The 17,370-nt window shown below is 39.1% G+C and overlaps 1 protein-coding gene across 1 annotated transcript; it reads left to right on the forward strand.

Annotated features, from left to right (window-relative positions):
• The first annotated feature begins 6,009 nt into the window (after positions 1-6,009).
• Positions 6,010-15,906, forward strand: LOC104810552 (receptor-like protein kinase At3g21340). The gene is made up of 13 exons (XM_010536897.1): positions 6,010-6,173; positions 6,295-6,832; positions 7,976-8,451; positions 8,541-8,685; positions 8,773-8,844; positions 8,933-9,004; positions 9,096-9,173; positions 9,263-9,447; positions 9,525-9,778; positions 9,881-10,007; positions 10,101-10,166; positions 15,067-15,256; positions 15,361-15,906. The coding sequence occupies exons 1-13, from the start codon at positions 6,092-6,094 to the stop codon at positions 15,767-15,769; spliced, it is 2,694 nt and encodes an 897-aa protein (XP_010535199.1). The 5' UTR covers positions 6,010-6,091; the 3' UTR covers positions 15,770-15,906.
• The last annotated feature ends 1,464 nt before the right edge of the window (positions 15,907-17,370 follow it).

Here is a 17,370-nt window from a genome sequence, read left to right on the forward strand (position 1 = left end):
CGTTGATCAGATACGTTCACGAATCATATGGAGATAATGGACATGCAATATGGGACTTGTCACCTCCTCAATAGGAGAGATATCGTTCGGCCCTCTCGTGGAAGTCGGACTATGAAAATGCGTGGCCACGCTATAGATGAAGTTGCATCTATTTTATTAGTCGACTTGCCAAGGTGAGAAAGCGGTTGAACTTGAAGGGTGGCTCAAACCATGCTCTTGTTCAACATATGATGAATAATCTAAACCTAGTCAAACGTCACACGCAACCAAAATCATCCGTAAAACCCCGTTTAATCGTGTATATCACCGTAGGAATCGAATACTTACCTCTTTCCTGAAGATCTGAAAGTAGCAATCGATCCAGGGCCTGTTTTAATCACCAAGAGCTGAAAGTACAGCTCCTCTACACGTATCCACACCGACGGGAAGGATTCTTGCGTGTGACGTTTGACTAGGTTTAGATTATTCTTCCGCTGTATGAAACCTAGTAAACCAAACCCTAGATCGATATGATCGCATGCTAGGAATCTGTAGCGAAACCCAACACGTCAAACGTCCTGCGTAACATGAGGACTATAAAGGCGTGTATCAGGTGCGAAACGAATCATGTGCTGGATTGTAGATAGTCAAGACGGGACTTGTACCTCTCATAAAAGAGAGAGATATCGCTGGGCCCCTCGTATGAGCGAGACTGTAGAAATGTGTGACCGCACTATAGACGAACGTCGTCTATTTCAAACAGTCGAACTCAATGAACGAGAAAGCAGTCGAATCAGATAAGGTGGCTTGTTCATGCTTTATGTTCGACATATGATATCGTGATACCAAAGGATCATCAACCGGAATCATCACTGGCGTTCGTAAGATCACGAACAAACTCTATTCGAGATATGTAGTCATAGTGTCTTGCTAGAGACCGCCTATGACTTGTATATCCGGAATAGAGATTTCGGGATATACTGCTATATCGAATGAGCCTACAGGGTCACACACGTAGGGAAGGACAAATGCACGAGAAAAACGTCGAGAAACCTGGACACGAGGTCCGGACCGTTCGGTCCAGGAGTGGACCGAACGGACCAGAGCATCTAGTCCGAACGGATCAAATTGTTGGACCGAACAGACTAGAGGATCAGTCCGAACGGACCAAGTGTTGGACTGAACGGACTGACCAGTCCGAACGAACGGACTGTGTTTTGTGCTGGTCCAAACAGACCAAGTGTCCAGACCGAACGGACTACTTAGCAGTCCGTTCGGTCTACGTTTCAGATTTAATTTTAAAATCCGGAATTAGGGTTAATCAATTTATGGAAAGGAGATTAATAACCCTAATAAGGGAGAGCCGACTAGGAGAACTTAAGTAGACCTTTTGGAGAGTCTAAAGGGTCCAGGAAGTGATCTAAGTCTCGTTTTCTCAAAGCACATGATCGAATAGAAGATTCGAGTCCTAGTAGACAAGTTCCAAAGGTTGGAATCCATCCCGAGGTGTGGATACGTGTAGAGGGCGAGGTATTCTTCCTCCATTTCGTGATCAGACAAATTCTTCAATTGATACAGGCCCCAGATCGATTGAGGTAAGCGTTCTAACGTTTCTACGATTCAAAGAAGCATGGTTCTAGGGTTTATTAAATTTTTGTTTTACATCCGTTGCGCAAACCCTAGAATCGATCTCTTAGGAATAGGATTCGCTCTAGAGATCCCAGGAATCCCAACACATAGCTATTGGATATGATCACAATCATACGTATTCGTTGGAGAACGAAATACTGGATTGACCTGCATAAGATTGTCACATGGACTAGCGTCATGACTTGAATCTCATGTGACGGTTCTACGATTGGATCCTACGACATGAGATATCTACGGAATCCGACATGATGAGTTGCGTACTTTGAATGCGTCAAACGTCCTGCATAACAGGATGACTATAAAGGCGTGTATCAAGTACGACACGAATCATGTGCAGGATTGTGGATAGTCAAGATGGGATTTGTACCTCTCGTCAAAGAGAGAGATATCGCTGGACCCCTCGTGTGAGTGAGACTGTAGAAATGTGTGGTCGTACTATAGATGAGCGTCGTCTATTTCGTGCAATCAAACTTTGTGAACGAGAAAGCAGTCGAATCAGCTAAGATGGCTTTTCCATGCCTTATGTTCGACATATGATATCGTGATTGTTGGGGAATCTACGGGTTCCTAGCATGCGATCATATCGATCTAGGGTTTGGTTTACTAGGTTTCATGCAGCGGAAGAAAAATCTAAACCTAGTCAAACGTCACACGCAACCAAAACCGCAGAACCCGAAAGATCGTGTATATCACCGAGGGAATCGTTACTTACCTCGTTCTCGATGAGACTTGAAGTTTGTTTCGATCCGGGGCCTGTTCTAAATCACCAAGAGCTGAAAGTACAGCTCCTCTACACGTATCCACACCGACGGGAAGGATTCCAAACAGTTTGGAACGAATCTGCTAGGATTAGTGAAGAAAAGGGTAACTCAAGAGACGAGATCCAATCCCGGGACAATAGAAATCCAAGAGAACAGCTTCTCTAGGGTTCTTGGGTGTTTCTCTGAGTTTTAGGTCGGCTCTTGTATTAAGTTTAGACGAAACCCTAAACTTAAATAAGATTAGAAAACCCTAAAATTCGAATTTTGGAAATATTCCGGATCCCGGTCCGCCGGACCAGGAGCTTGGTCCGGCGGACCAAGATTAGTCCGAGGCTCGCGGTCCGCCAGACTTGAAGGCTTGCGGACCAGACTTGGACAGATGACCTCTTGCCTGACTTCCGGACCTCCTAGGCTGACCGACTTGGTCCGGGGCTGACCAAACTTGGTCAGCTCCGGACCAACGCACTGAAAACTCCTTTTCATGCTTGTTTCGGTCAAATCTCGTTTCCATTCTTTGTATTCTTCACGTATAAGTCCATCCCTATTGGTGTGTGACCTTGTAGGCCCATTCTAAGTGGTAGTGACTTTAGGAACCTTTCCCGAACCACAAGTCATGGTTGGCCTCTAGCAAGACGCCATGACCACCCATTTAGAATTGAGTTAGAGGTGATCTAACCAAGGTATTAACAGCTCGAATTCTGATCCTTTGTCTCACGATATCATAAGTTGAACAAGGGCATGGTTTGAGCCACCCTTCAAGTTCAACTGCTTTCTCGTCTTGGCAATTCGACTAATAAAATAGATGCAACTTCATCTATAGCGTGGCCACGCGTTTTCATAGTCCGACTTCCACGAGAGGGCCCAGCGATATCTCTCCTGTTAAGGAGGTGACAAGTCTCATATTGCATGTCTACTATCTCCATATGATTCGTGAACGTGTCTGATCAACGCCGTTATAATCATCCGGTTAAAGACGACGTTTGACGCAGTCAAGACATGCCACTCCTCATATCAGATACTCTAGACATCTCAGGTCTGAGGATCCAAGAACGAACCGCTTTATGAGATTCAAGTCATGACTCTGTCCATGTGACAATCTCATGCGGGTCATCCAGTCACTCGTTCACAACGAGTACCCATGATTGTGACATGCATCCAATGCATCGATCACACCTCATGCTAGTCTTAATTCAACATTGTTCCCACAATATTGACTGACTAGGGAGTTTAGAATCATTCTGTAATGATTCAAGGATACCGAAATATAACAAACATGCCAGTCATGTAACGGGAATGTAATGCATTCATAAATCAATGAATCAATACAAAGTCAAAATGTCATATCACGGATCATCCTAGAGCATTACAACCAACAGTGATACAAAAGGATCATAAATCGGAATCATCACCGACGTTCGCAAGATCACGAACAAACTATATTCGAGATAGGTAGTCATAGTGTCTTGCTAGAGACCGCCTATGATTTGTATACCCGAAATGGAGATTTTGTATATACTATTATATCGGATGAACCTACAGGGTCACACACGCAGGGAAGGACAAATGCACGAGAAAACGGCGAAAAACCGAGACAGAGGGTCCAGATCCGACGGACTAGAAGGGCCAGACCCAACGATCAATCAGTTCCAGACCCGACGGACCAGAAAGGCCAGACCCGACAGTCCAGCACGTCTAGATCCGATGGTCCAGAGGTTGTAGTCCGTCCATTCCGGAGTGTCTGAAACGGACGGTCCGCCAGACCCAGACTGTCCGTTCTGCCGTGCTGGAACAGACGTGTAAATCTAGAGCGTCCATTGCGGCTTTCGGATTTTTCGAAAATAAACCGAAATTAGGGTTAATCACTTTAGAAGAAAGAGATTAAAAACCCTAATAGAGGTGAGCCGAAAAATAGAACTTCTACAGACATCTTTGTGAGCTTTGAGGATCTAAGAAGTGATCTAAATCTCGTTTTCTCATAGCACATAACCGAACAACAGATTCGGGTCTTAGCAGACAAGTTCCAATCGTTAGAATCCATCCCGAGGTGTGGATACGTGTAGAGGGCGAGGTAATCTTCCTCCCTTTTGTGATCGGACGAACACATCAATTGATACAGGCCCTGGATCGATTGAGATAAGCATTCTAAGCATTTCTACGATTCATACATGCATGGTTTTAGGGTTTTATAGAAAATTTTTGTTTTACATCCGCTGTGCAAACCCTAGAATCGATCTCTTCGGAATTAGATTCGCTGTTGAGATCTCAGGAATTCACAACACAAACCGGGCTCTGATACCACTTGTAAGGGATTGGCCTTTCGAACTCTCACCGAATCTCTCAGATCTCGCAAGAACAGAAAAGAAAAACGACACAGCGGATTACGAGTTCAGTACCGAGCTCTAACGCTCGGTACCTACGTCTCGGAAAGAGAACAACGTTTGCTATGGTTTACAACAGACAAAACCGTCGGAGAACCGCCGGAAAGCGGTACCGACTCACGGAGAACGAAAATGTCTCCGCCGAAAAAGAGAGAGAACCAAAAACCGAAAACGCAGAACACATTATAGAATGAGAAAAAACCATAATCTCATAATCTCTAGCATTGGCATTTTACCAAAATGTCCCTCCGTATTTTTGAACCCTCTGACCAAAACTGAAGCTTCGAAACCTTCTACTTCGCTCAGAAACTTTGTTGAAGACTCAACAGTAACCATTCTTGATTTTTCGACCGTTTTATTGCAAATCGGTATTTTATCCAAGATTAGATGGTCTACTGATAAAAAATATACAAAATCTATTTTTATCTTGGATTCAAATCCAATCACGAGGAGAGGTATTTATTTAGATTTTTTTGGGAGATTTATTGGGGTTAAAAATATAGGTGAATTTAAAAAAAAATCAGTAATATGTTTTTTTTTTTTTGCCGTCCCGTCTCGAGAACCGAAATGAAACGGCCCACCTCTGGTGACATTAATCGTGCAAATTGAACAACATGATTTGGTTGGTACATTGTACCATATATTCATCCACGATTTCTTTTTCTATATGGAGATTAGGATATATATGTATACACACACACACATCTACGATTTCTTTTTCTCGATGGAGTTTAGTGTACGTGCATATATATGGGGAGAGAGAGAGAGAGACGCCATTTTCTCAATAATTGGGAAGAAATAGTTTATAAACCCACTATAAAATTAAGAAAATAACTTTAAATTGAATTTAAAACAACTTTTGTTCAGGGAAGTCGCTTACTAGGTTTTTCCATATACGGTGAAGTTGAAATTCCTACACTAAAAGTCAAAGTAAACGTTTAGTATATCTTTTTTTGTTAAATAAAAAAATATATAAATATATAGACACGACAGCTATGGAGTTGACTGACCAAGAGCCCCAGATGAGACGGGGAGAGTCTTCCACCATCAATTTGCCTAAGCATTTTTTTTCCAAGCATTTACGCGTTCAATATTAGTTTCTTTTTCCATTTAATATTTCTCGATTTATTTTCTTTGCAAAGTTGACTTGTTAAAACGTGGACAATATCGAGCAGAATTATAATTTCATATAATACAAAATATGAAATATTTGCCCGATTAAATATAATACATGCATCATCCCATGAACGAGGCTGCCCCTAGTTTTCATATTTGAGAGCTTTTTGCGGTTCTCGTCCCCATCTCCTTGGGAAGTTGAAGAAAATGCAGATTCTTCAAAGGCTTGTATTTGGGTTTATTGTAACAATTGCCCTTACAACTCTTGTCCAAGCTCAAAATCAACAAGGTACAATATACACTTTCTTTTCGCATTTTCTGATTTCGATTCCGTAGTATCACAAAACCTTTCGATTTCGGAGGGGAAAAAATGAAGTTATTCTTCTTCTTTTTCTTCATACGTTTTTCAGGATTCATTAGTTTGGATTGCGGGTTGTCTCCAAACGGTTCTCCTTATACCGAACCCATAACCGGTTTAATATTCACATCCGACGAGGGTTTCGTCCAAACCGGAAAAAGCGGTAGAATCCAGGCAGTGTTCGACCCAAACTTCATAAAATCGTACTTGACGCTTAGATACTTCCCCGATGGAACGCGAAACTGCTACAACATGAGCGTAACACAGGGCGTGAAATATCTCATCAAGGCAACGTTTGTGTACGGAAACTACGACGGCCAAAACAATTACCCTAATTTCGATCTATACATTGGTCCGAATATATGGACGACGGTAGATTTTAACGGACGAGCAAATGGTACGGTCAAGGAGATCATTCACGTGCCGAGTTCGAACACTTTGGAGGTGTGTCTTGTTAAGACAGGAACAACGGATCCGATGATATCAGCCTTAGAGCTTCGGCCGTTGAGAAATGGTACTTATGTTACCGAGAGCGGCTCTCTCAAGAACTTGTTTCGAGTGTATTTCAGCAATTCGGGTCAGAGTATAAGGTACGCATTAATTATTACTCTTTCTATTTGAGATTGATGCATTTTTATAGATTTCGTAAATGAATATAGGGGAAAAAAATCAAATTTTCTCATATAAAGAGGTGATATTTCGGCGGTTTCGGTTCGATCATCCTTCTTATTGCGTATTTTTATTCGTGTATATATATATATAAAGTTTATCAAGAAATTTCAAGATTTCATAAATTAACTAATTAACAATTTTTTATATAATATATAGAGTTGAGGAATTATTCTCAGTTTGTCCATTGGGCAAAACATCGCTGTTGAACATTGTATTTTGGAGCAATTTCAAACTTTCAGGCCATAACTTTTTCCATCGTTGACTAGGACTTGTCAAAAAAATTTCAATTATTTAACCTTATATATATATATATATATATATATATATTATATACATATATATAATTTTAAAATATTACCGAATAATAACAACATTAAACGACGTGTGAAAGGATTATACAACACATAAAATATTTATATTTAGAGAGCTCTATTCGAAATTCTGTCTATCTTAACGTTATTATCGTCCCCGTGAAAATTCGGCAATATTTTTCATTTTCATATTAAGAAATTATTTAAATTTTTATTTAAGATTTTTACAAATATATATATATAGGTTTTCAAATTTAAACGTAGAGGTGTCAAAATATCTCAAATTTTAAGTCGGCTCGTTATCGGATTGTTTTTTAGTCAATTGATATAATATTTTTAAAGCTCGTTTGAAAACGAGTCTAACGAACCACCTCGCCATAACTCGTGTGCTTGATGAGCTAGTTCGACGAACTACGAGTTGGAATATTTTTATATAATATTTATATTTGTATTTATTATATATTTTATAAAACATTAATACATAAATTAATTTTTTATTGATTATATATACTGAAGTCTGATATTTTAATATTAAAATTTTATTTTATTTAATATTTTTCATAATATAAATAAAAAATATTATATTTGTTTATAATTCGCAAACCGATTCGGTTAACTCGGAAAATTGGTGAGTCGAACTGAGCCAAAGTTTTTCTGCCTCGTTTGAAAACGAGCGTGACGAGATGAGTTCAAAACGACCAGGCACATGTCGAACCGAGTCTAATACAAGATTTCGTGCGTGTATCGTAGGTATCCTGACGATGTCTACGATCGTAGATGGTATTCATTTTTCCAACCAGAGTGGACGCAGATAACAACTTCTCTCACCGTAAACTCTTCCAACATATACAACGTACCAGAAACAGCTATGGCCACGGCCGCAACACCCACGAACGCCACCTCGCCACTGACCCTTACGTGGGCCCTACAGCCTGTAACGGCGCTGTTTTACATGTACATTCACTTTGCGGAGATTCAGAATCTACGCGCAAACGACTCTAGGGCTTTCAACGTCTTGCTCAATGGAAACAACACTTTCGGACCGTACAGCCCTAAGATGTTGAAGATAGAAACGTTGTTGGATAATATACCAGAGAAATGCGATGGAGGGCAATGCATTTGGCAGCTTGTTAAGTCCTCGAACTCGACTCTTCCGCCTCTTGTTAACGCTGTGGAGGCTTTCACCGTGATAGAGTTTCCCCTGTCAGGAACAGACCAAGATGATGGTATGACGTTCGAGGAATATTTTCCTAAGTAGAAAAGGAACTATAATGTTGATTTTTGTCGTGTTTTTTTTTTGTTTTGTTTTTTGCAGTGGTTGCTATCAAGAATGTGAAAGATGCTTACGAGTTGAGTAGAATTAGCTGGCAAGGAGATCCGTGCGTCCCTAAGCAATTTGCATGGGAAGGTCTGAACTGTAGCTACGTCGATAATTCGACCGCACCAAGAATCATTTCCTTGTAAGATTATTCTTTCATTGTCTTGATCATATTACATGTGTTTTCTAAGTTTCTTAAGGTTGTATATATCTATGATCATATCATTAGGAACTTGTCTTCAAGTCTATTGACGGGGACCATAGACTCTAGCATTCAGAATCTGACCCAGCTACAAATACTGTAAGTATATCTAATAAAGGCGTGATCGTTCTTATTTTTTCACAAATTGGATCGGATTCAATGGCATTGTTGTCTTTGTAATTTCTAGAGACTTGTCGAATAACACTTTGTCGGGAGAAGTTCCCGAGTTTCTAGCTGAAATGAAATCGCTATCGGTCATGTAAGTTTCTCGAGAGGATTCACGGACAGATTCATCTTAGATTTTCCCCACAATCTGCTGATATGTTTAATCTTTTTCTGTGCCTTGATAGAAACTTAAGCGGGAACAACCTTAGCGGTTCAGTCCCTCAAGCCCTACTAGATAAACAGAGCGAAGGGCTAGTGCTAAAGTAAGATTTTGTAAAGCCATTTCTCCTTCTGATATTTATCCAAATCCTTTAACTATTCAATACATTGAACAAACCTTGTTTTTCTTAAGACTCCAAGGGAATCCACAGCTTCTCTGCCAGTCTATTCCATGTGATAATCTCGGCGGAAACGGTAGACATCACAAAAATAATGTCGTAGTACCGGCTGTGGCGTCAGTTGCTTCCGTTGCCGTTCTCGCTGCTGCATTTTCTCTATTTTTCATTTTCAGGAAGAAAAAGCAAACTAGTTCAAGTGGTACGTATCTTCAACAGACTCATCAACACAATAAAAATCTTGTACCATATAGCGTATAATTAAATTTTAATGTACAGCTCGAGTTCCCTCGCTGTATACAACGACACCAGATGGTATATCGCCCCATTCATCTCAACCATCGTTCGTACCGAAAAATAGAAGGTTTACTTATATAGAGGTTCAAGCAATGACGAACAACTTCCAAAGAATTCTCGGGAAAGGCGGGTTTGGAATCGTCTACCATGGACATGTGAATGGTGGTACCGAACAAGTTGCCGTTAAAATTCTCTCTCAGTCGTCAGCTCAAGGGTACAAACAGTTCAAAGCCGAGGTATTTGCGCCAAAATATCCCTTTCTTTTCATCAAATTATATTTTGTAACAAAAAAAAAGTATGTGATATCAATCCTGATTGTGTTTTCGATGGCATAATAGGTCGAACTTCTTCTGAGAGTTCACCATAAGAATTTGGTTACTCTTGTTGGATATTGCGATGAAGGTGATAACTTGGCTCTCATATATGAATACATGGCAAATGGGGACTTGAAAGAGCATCTCTCAGGTAATTCTGGCAGGTTCACCTTGAAATAAAATGATATCGGATCGTATATTCGAGTTTTTCAGATTTGATCATGTTTGCTCGGTCGAAATGCAGGAAAACGTGGTGGCTCGGTTCTGAGTTGGGGAACTAGACTGAAAATAGTTGCAGAGGCTGCACAAGGTACATGTTGAATCAGCAATCCACAACCCTAAAGATAGGATTTTGTTGAATAATAATCTTGATTCAAGGCATCCATAGTCAAGAGTTGGTTTTTCAATGTGTCTTAATTAGTCTAGAAGTTTGAGAGAATTATTGGGTGAGGAAATTGAGGGTTGAATGCATGTATGCATGTATGAAGTTTGTGCCTTTTGTTAGTATAAATATGGGTGTGTAGGATGTGTCCAAAACACAAGGAAAAACACATGAAGGAAAAGTGTTGTAAGAGAGAAAAGTCGTATAGATATATATGAAAGAGTTTATGAGTGTTACTTGTGAATTCGGGAAGTATCACTGAGCGTGGTCCATTTTATATAGTTCTTTTAAGAGCTAACAAAGTGGTATAAGAGCGGTGGTTCGTAATGGCCAGCTCGAGTATATCTTTCCCGATTCCAAAGCTCACGAAGGAGAATTATGAGAGGTGGAGTATCCAAATGAAGGCGTTTCTTGGAGGCCAAGACGTGTGGGATGCAATCGAAGAGGAGTATCATGAACCGGAGGATTTGGTTACAGCGACTTCCGACGTAAAGAAAGCGGCGAAGGAGGCAAAGGTGAAGGACCAAAGAGCCTTGTCATTCATCCAACTCAGCATGGATGATTCGATATTTGAAAAGATTGCACACGCCACATCGTCAAAGATGGCTTGGGATACTTTGGCAAATTCCTTCAAAGGTATCGATAAGGGGAAGAAGGTGAGACTTCAATCTCTTCGTGGTGAGTTTGAAGCATTGCAAATGAAAGAATCTGAAGAAGTATTTGATTATATCTCTCGAGTGATTGCGGTGACTAACCAACTTGAGAGTAATGGTGAAAAGATGAAAGCTAGTAGAATTGTGGAGAAGATACTTCGGTCTCTCACTCCGAAGTTTGATCACATCGTGGTTGCGATCGAGGAGTCGAATGTCATCGATGACATGACGGTGGACGAGCTCTCTGGAAAGCTACAAGTCCATGCAGAAAAATTTAAGAAGAGGAACAAAGAACCTATGGAGCACGTACTCCAAGCGAAGGTGAATCTCAGTGAAAAGACATTTGATGATCAGAATCAAAGCGGTCGCGGTCGCGGTCGTGGTCGTGGACGCGGTCGTGGTCGTGGTCGTGGCAGAGGACGCGGTCGAAGCCGTGGACGAGAAGGTGATGGAGATTTGTGGCACCAAAATTATTCTGACCGAGGAGGATGATCTGGCAGAGGGCGTGGTAACTCTCATAGGTTCAACAAAGGTGATGTTGAATGTTACAATTGTCACAAATATGGACACTATGCCTATGAGTGTTATGCAGGCCAAAATGAGAGAAAGGAGCAAGTTAACTATGCTGAGAAAAATAATGTGGTAGAAGACACGGTGTTGCTTGCACGAAATAGCTCGGACGGAGAAGCACAACAAACTTGGTATCTTGATACCGGTGCGAGCAACCATATGTGTGGTTATCGTCATATGTTTGTGGAGATTGACGAGTCAGTGACAGGATCTATTTCTTTCAGAGATCTGTCGAAAATCTCCGTCAAAGGAAAAGGCAAGATCTTGATCAAGTTAAAGAATGGAGGCCATCAGTACATCTCAAATGTGTACTATGTGCCAGGTATGAAAGCTAATATTCTCAGTATTGGTCAGTTACTTGAGAAAGGTTATAACATTTCATCCAGGGATCAGAGTATCTATCTTAGAGATGGCAACGGAAAACTTCTGTCCTGTGTTCCGATGGATGAAAATCGAATGTTTCCAATAAACATTCAAACGGATGTGGGAAAATGCTTGAAGGCATGTTTTGAAGAGGACTCTTGGTTGTGGCATCTAAGGCTCGGGCACCTTAACTTTGGTGGCTTGAGGTTGTTGTCAACAAAGAGGATGGTGAATGGTTTACCACCCATTGATCAGCCAAACCAAGTGTGTGAAGGTTGCTTGGTGGGAAAGCAACATCGACAAAGTTTTCCAAAGGAGTCATTGACAAGAGCAAAGGAACTCCTTGAGTTGATACACACCGATGTGTGTGGCCCTCTTGATCCGCTATCTTTCGGGAATAACAGGTACTTCTTGTTGTTCATCGATGATTATAGTAGAAAGACATGGGTTTATTTTTTGAAGGAGAAGTCAGAGGTGTTTTCGGCATTCAAGAGGTTTAAGGCCCTTGTTGAAAGACAGAGTGGCTATGAAATTAAATCGTTGAGATCAGATCGAGGTGGTGAGTTTACATCAAAGGAGTTCAAGATGTTTTGTGATGAGAATGGTATTCGAAGGCCGCTTACCATTCCATATTCACCACAACAGAATGGCATTGCAGAGAGAAGGAACAGGTTTATCTTGAATATGGTCCGTAGTATGTTGAAGAGTAAGAATCTACCGAAAGAGTTTTGGGCTGAAGCCGTTGACTGTGCGGTTTATTTGTTAAACCGATGTCCAACGAAGAGTGTGTGGAATGCGACACCTCAAGAAGCATGGAGCGGATACAAACCAAATGTATCTCATCTAAAAGTTTTTGGTAGTCTTGCATATGTTCATGTTCCAGAACAACAAAGGAAGAAGCTTGATGATCGGAGTTCGAAATACATCTTTGTGGGGTACAGTCAACACTCAAAAGGTTACAAGTTGTATGATCCCATCCAGAAGAAACTCAAGATTAGCCGAACCATTAACTAGATAACCATTACCATAGTAAATATCGTCTCGATAAATCATCAAACTCGAGTTCTCAATCACAAATCGAAAACCATCCAAATCCAGACATGAAATAGAAATAATGTTTCTGCTAATAATCGGGTTTTGAAGTCGGGTCCAGTTCAGGGACATCTGCATCAGCGGAAGATAGCCTTGACGCTGTTGGACCAAGAGGAACAAGGAGTTTGCAAGATATTTATGATCTTAATCAAAATCAGACCTTGTTCTGTCTCTTTGCAGATACAGAACCAATCAACTTTGTTGGAGCATCAAAGGATGAAAAGTGGAGAAAGGCCATGGATGATGAAATCACGGCCATAAAGAAAAATGAGACGTGGGAGTTGACTACTTTGCCGAGAGGACATAAACCCATTGGTGTGAAGTGGGTATTCAAGATCAAGAGAAACTCGAAAGGAGAGGTTGAAAGGTACAAGGCCAGACTCGTGGTCAAAGGTTACAAGCAACGGGCAGGTATTGATTATGACGAAGTATTTGCTCCGGTTGCACGTCTTGAAACCATACGGTTGCTTATCTCACTTGCAGCTAGAAAGCATTGGAAATTATACCAAATGGACGTGAAGTCAGCATTCTTGAATGGAGTTCTTGAAGAAGAAGTTTACATCGAACAACCTGAGGGATACGTTGTTCAAGGTCAGGAGGATCGTGTTCTAAAGTTGAAAAAAGCTCTATATGGTTTGAAGCAGGCACCAAGGGCTTGGAATAGTCGGATTGATCAGTATTTTCGGAAGAACGGGTTCATAAAATGCCCCCATGAGTATGCTATGTATGTGAAGGTACACAAAGGTGATGTTTTGATCGCATGTCTTTATGTGGATGATTTGGTTTTCACAGGAAGTGATCCTCAGATGTTTGAAGTATTTAAGAAGGCGATGACAAAAGAGTTTGAGATGACAGACATCGGGTTGATGGCATACTATCTTGGTATTGAAGTGCATCAACGAGGTGATGGTGTTTTTATCTCACAAGAGCAATACTCGAAACAAGTTTTGAAAAGGTTCAACATGATGGAGTGTAATCCGATAAGCACTCCCATGGAAGTTGGAGAGAAATTGTCTAAGTATTGTGAAGGAGATGCTGTCGATCCCACTATGTTCAAGAGTTTGGTTGGAAGCTTGAGGTACTTGACATGTACGAGACCAGATATTTTGTTTGCGGTTGGCATTGTTAGCCGACATATGGAGCAACCGACATCTTATCATTTGAAAGTGGCTAAGAGGATTCTTCGGTATGTTAAGGGAACTCTCAGTATGGGCATGTTTTATCCATCATCCGGAGAAGGCGATTTGAGAGGTTTTAGTGATAGTGATTGGGCAGGAGATCCTGACGACAGGAAAAGTACATCTGGGTTTGTTTTCTACTATGGTTCGACAGCATTCACATGGTTATCGAAGAAACAACCGATTGTGATTTTATCGACTTGTGAGGCTGAGTACGTTGCTGCGACATCTTGCGTTTGTCATTCGATATGGCTCAGGAGATTGTTAGAGGAACTTTAGTTTGGAGAAGGTGACCCTACGGAGATTTATGTTGATAACAAATCGACAATCGCTTTGGCAAAGAATCCGGTGTATCACGATCGAAGTAAGCACATCGATACTTGGTTTCATTTTATTCGTGAGTGCATTGCGAAGAAAGAAGTTCAAGTGAAACATGTGAAGACTGAAGACCAAGTTGCGGACATCTTTACGAAGTCGTTGAAGAAGGAGGTTTTTGAGAAGCTGCGTTACAAGCTTGGATTGAGAGAATCAAGCTTAGGAGGGAATGTTGAATAATAATCTTGATTCAAGGCATCCATAGTCAAGAGTTGGTTTTTCAATGTGTCTTAATTAGTCTAGAAGTTTGAGAGAATTATTGGGTGAGGAAATTGAGGGTTGAATGCATGTATGCATGTATGAAGTTTGTGCCTTTTGTTAGTATAAATATGGGTGTGTAGGATGTGTCCAAAACACAAGGAAAAACACATGAAGGAAAAGTGTTGTAAGAGAGAAAAGTCGTATGGATATATATGAAAGAGTTTATGAGTGTTACTTGTGAATTCGGGAAGTATCACTGAGCGTGGTCCATTTTATATAGTTCTTTTAAAAGCTAACAGATTTGAGTACTTTAGAGAAGTGAACATGAATCCTAATCAATATGTTTATGTGTTATATATATATATAAGTTTTCGTGTTCATGTTTTTTTCTCGTAGGGTTGGAGTACTTGCACAACGGATGCAAACCGCCAATAGTTCATAGAGATGTTAAAACTACGAACATATTGCTGAATGAGCACTTGCAAGCCAAACTGGCAGATTTCGGACTTTCTAGATCCTTCCCGACCGAAGGCCAAACTCATGTTTCAACAGTTGTTGCAGGAACTCCGGGATATCTCGATCCCGAGTAAGTATATTATCGATAAAAAAAAAACGTGATAAATATCTCCAATATTGTTATTTCATTCTTCGTTAGCTGAAAACGATCAACTATGTTATTTTTTTTTGTAGATATTACCACACAAACTGGTTGAGTGAGAAAAGCGACGTGTACAGTTTCGGGATTGTACTATTGGAGATCATCACGAACACACGAGTGATCGATCAAACTCGTGAAAAGCCTCACATAGCGGAATGGGTGGGGTTAATGCTTACAAGAGGAGACATCAATAACATTATGGATGCAAAACTATACGGAGATTACGACAAGAACTCTGTTTGGAAAGTGGTTGAAGTTGCAATGTCGTGTGTGAATCCTTCTTCATCGAGAAGACCGAACATGTCTCAAGTTGTGATCGAACTAAACCAGTGTTTGGCGTCGGAGAACTCGAGGGTCGGGACAAGCCGAGACATGGACTCGAAGGGTTCCATTGAAGAGAACATGACTTATGCTACTGAGTTAGGTCCTAAGGCTCGATAGTAATACGCACGTCACGGATATAAACCTAAGATTTGCTTGTTGTTTTGTCATCTCCTTGTTTTTTTTCCTATTTCCAGAATGCATGTGAAAATTTGGTGTCATCAAATATTTGTGATTATGATTGTCATTAAGATTGACATCGTATGTTTTAATTTTTTAAATCGTTGCGTAAAACAGTTGATTCTATAGAAATAAACGAGAAATATATATAAGAATAGTCTTTTTCTGTTTTTTAGCACCTAGATTCAAATTCTATTGGACCAAATATTATATAAAAAATAGTCTTTTTCTATTTTTTTCCTTGTATTTTCATAAATCATTGTATTTTTTTTGTATTTTATTCGTTTAATTTTCATAAATTATAAGGAAAAATGACATTTTCCTACACGAATTTATCAAAATGTAACATTTTTCTACACGAATTTTTAATTTGACAAATGTCTACACTCAATTAACAAATTTCTCAAATACCTACACGAATTATCTAATTTTAGTGCAATTAACTACACAATCCAAAATTAATCAATTAATTGTTGACGTGGAAGGCCACGTGGCGGCTCACGTGGCATGCCACGTAGGATTTTTTGCCATGTCAGCGCAAATTAAAAAAATAAAAATTTACCTAAAAATAAAAAATAAAAAATACATATATAAACATATATATGTATTTATATATTTGTATGTATATAAATTTAAATTTCGTATAGATTTTAAAAAGTATATATTGTATAAATTGGAATTTTATACAAATATATATATATACAAATATATTTATATATACACATACACATGTGTAAATATATTTGTATGTATGTATATGTATATGTATATATATTTGTATATATATATGTTTATATTTGTATTTGTATATATATATATGAATATACACATATATATTTATATATTTGTATGTATATAAATTTAATTTTTTTATTTTAAAAAATATATATTGTATAAATTTAAATTTTATATATATATATATATATATGTATGCATACATACAAATATATTTATATTTTTTATTTTTTTTAATTCGTGCTGATATGGCAAAAAATCCCACGTGGCATGCCACGTGAGCTGTCACGTGGTCTTCCACGTCAGCAATTAATTGATAATTTCGGATTGTGTAGTTAATTGCACTAAAATTGGATAATTCGTGTAGGTATTTGGAAAATTTGTTAATTGAGTATAGATATTTGTCAAATTAAAAATTCGTGTAGGAAAATGTCACATTTTGATAAATTCGTGTAGGAAAATGTCATTTTCTCAATGGTCTTGTCTTTTGACACTAACTATCTAGCAAGAATACTCTTTTTTTATAAATTTATTTTATTTTCGTAAATCATAATTGATAATTTCGGATTGTGTAGTTAATTGCACTAAAATTGGATAATTCGTGTAGGTATTTGGAAAATTTGTTAATTGAGTATAGATATTTGTCAAATTAAAAATTCGTGTAGGAAAATGTCACATTTTGATAAATTCGTGTAGGAAAATGTCATTTTCTCAATGGACTTGTCTTTTGACACTAACTATCTAGCAAGAATACTCTTTTTTTATAAATTTATTTTATTTTCGTAAATCATAATTGAAAAAGTATA

The sequence above is a fragment of the Tarenaya hassleriana genome, unplaced genomic scaffold, assembly GCF_000463585.1.
Source record: "Tarenaya hassleriana unplaced genomic scaffold, ASM46358v1 Cleome18, whole genome shotgun sequence".
Taxonomy (NCBI): Eukaryota; Viridiplantae; Streptophyta; class Magnoliopsida; order Brassicales; family Cleomaceae; genus Tarenaya; species Tarenaya hassleriana.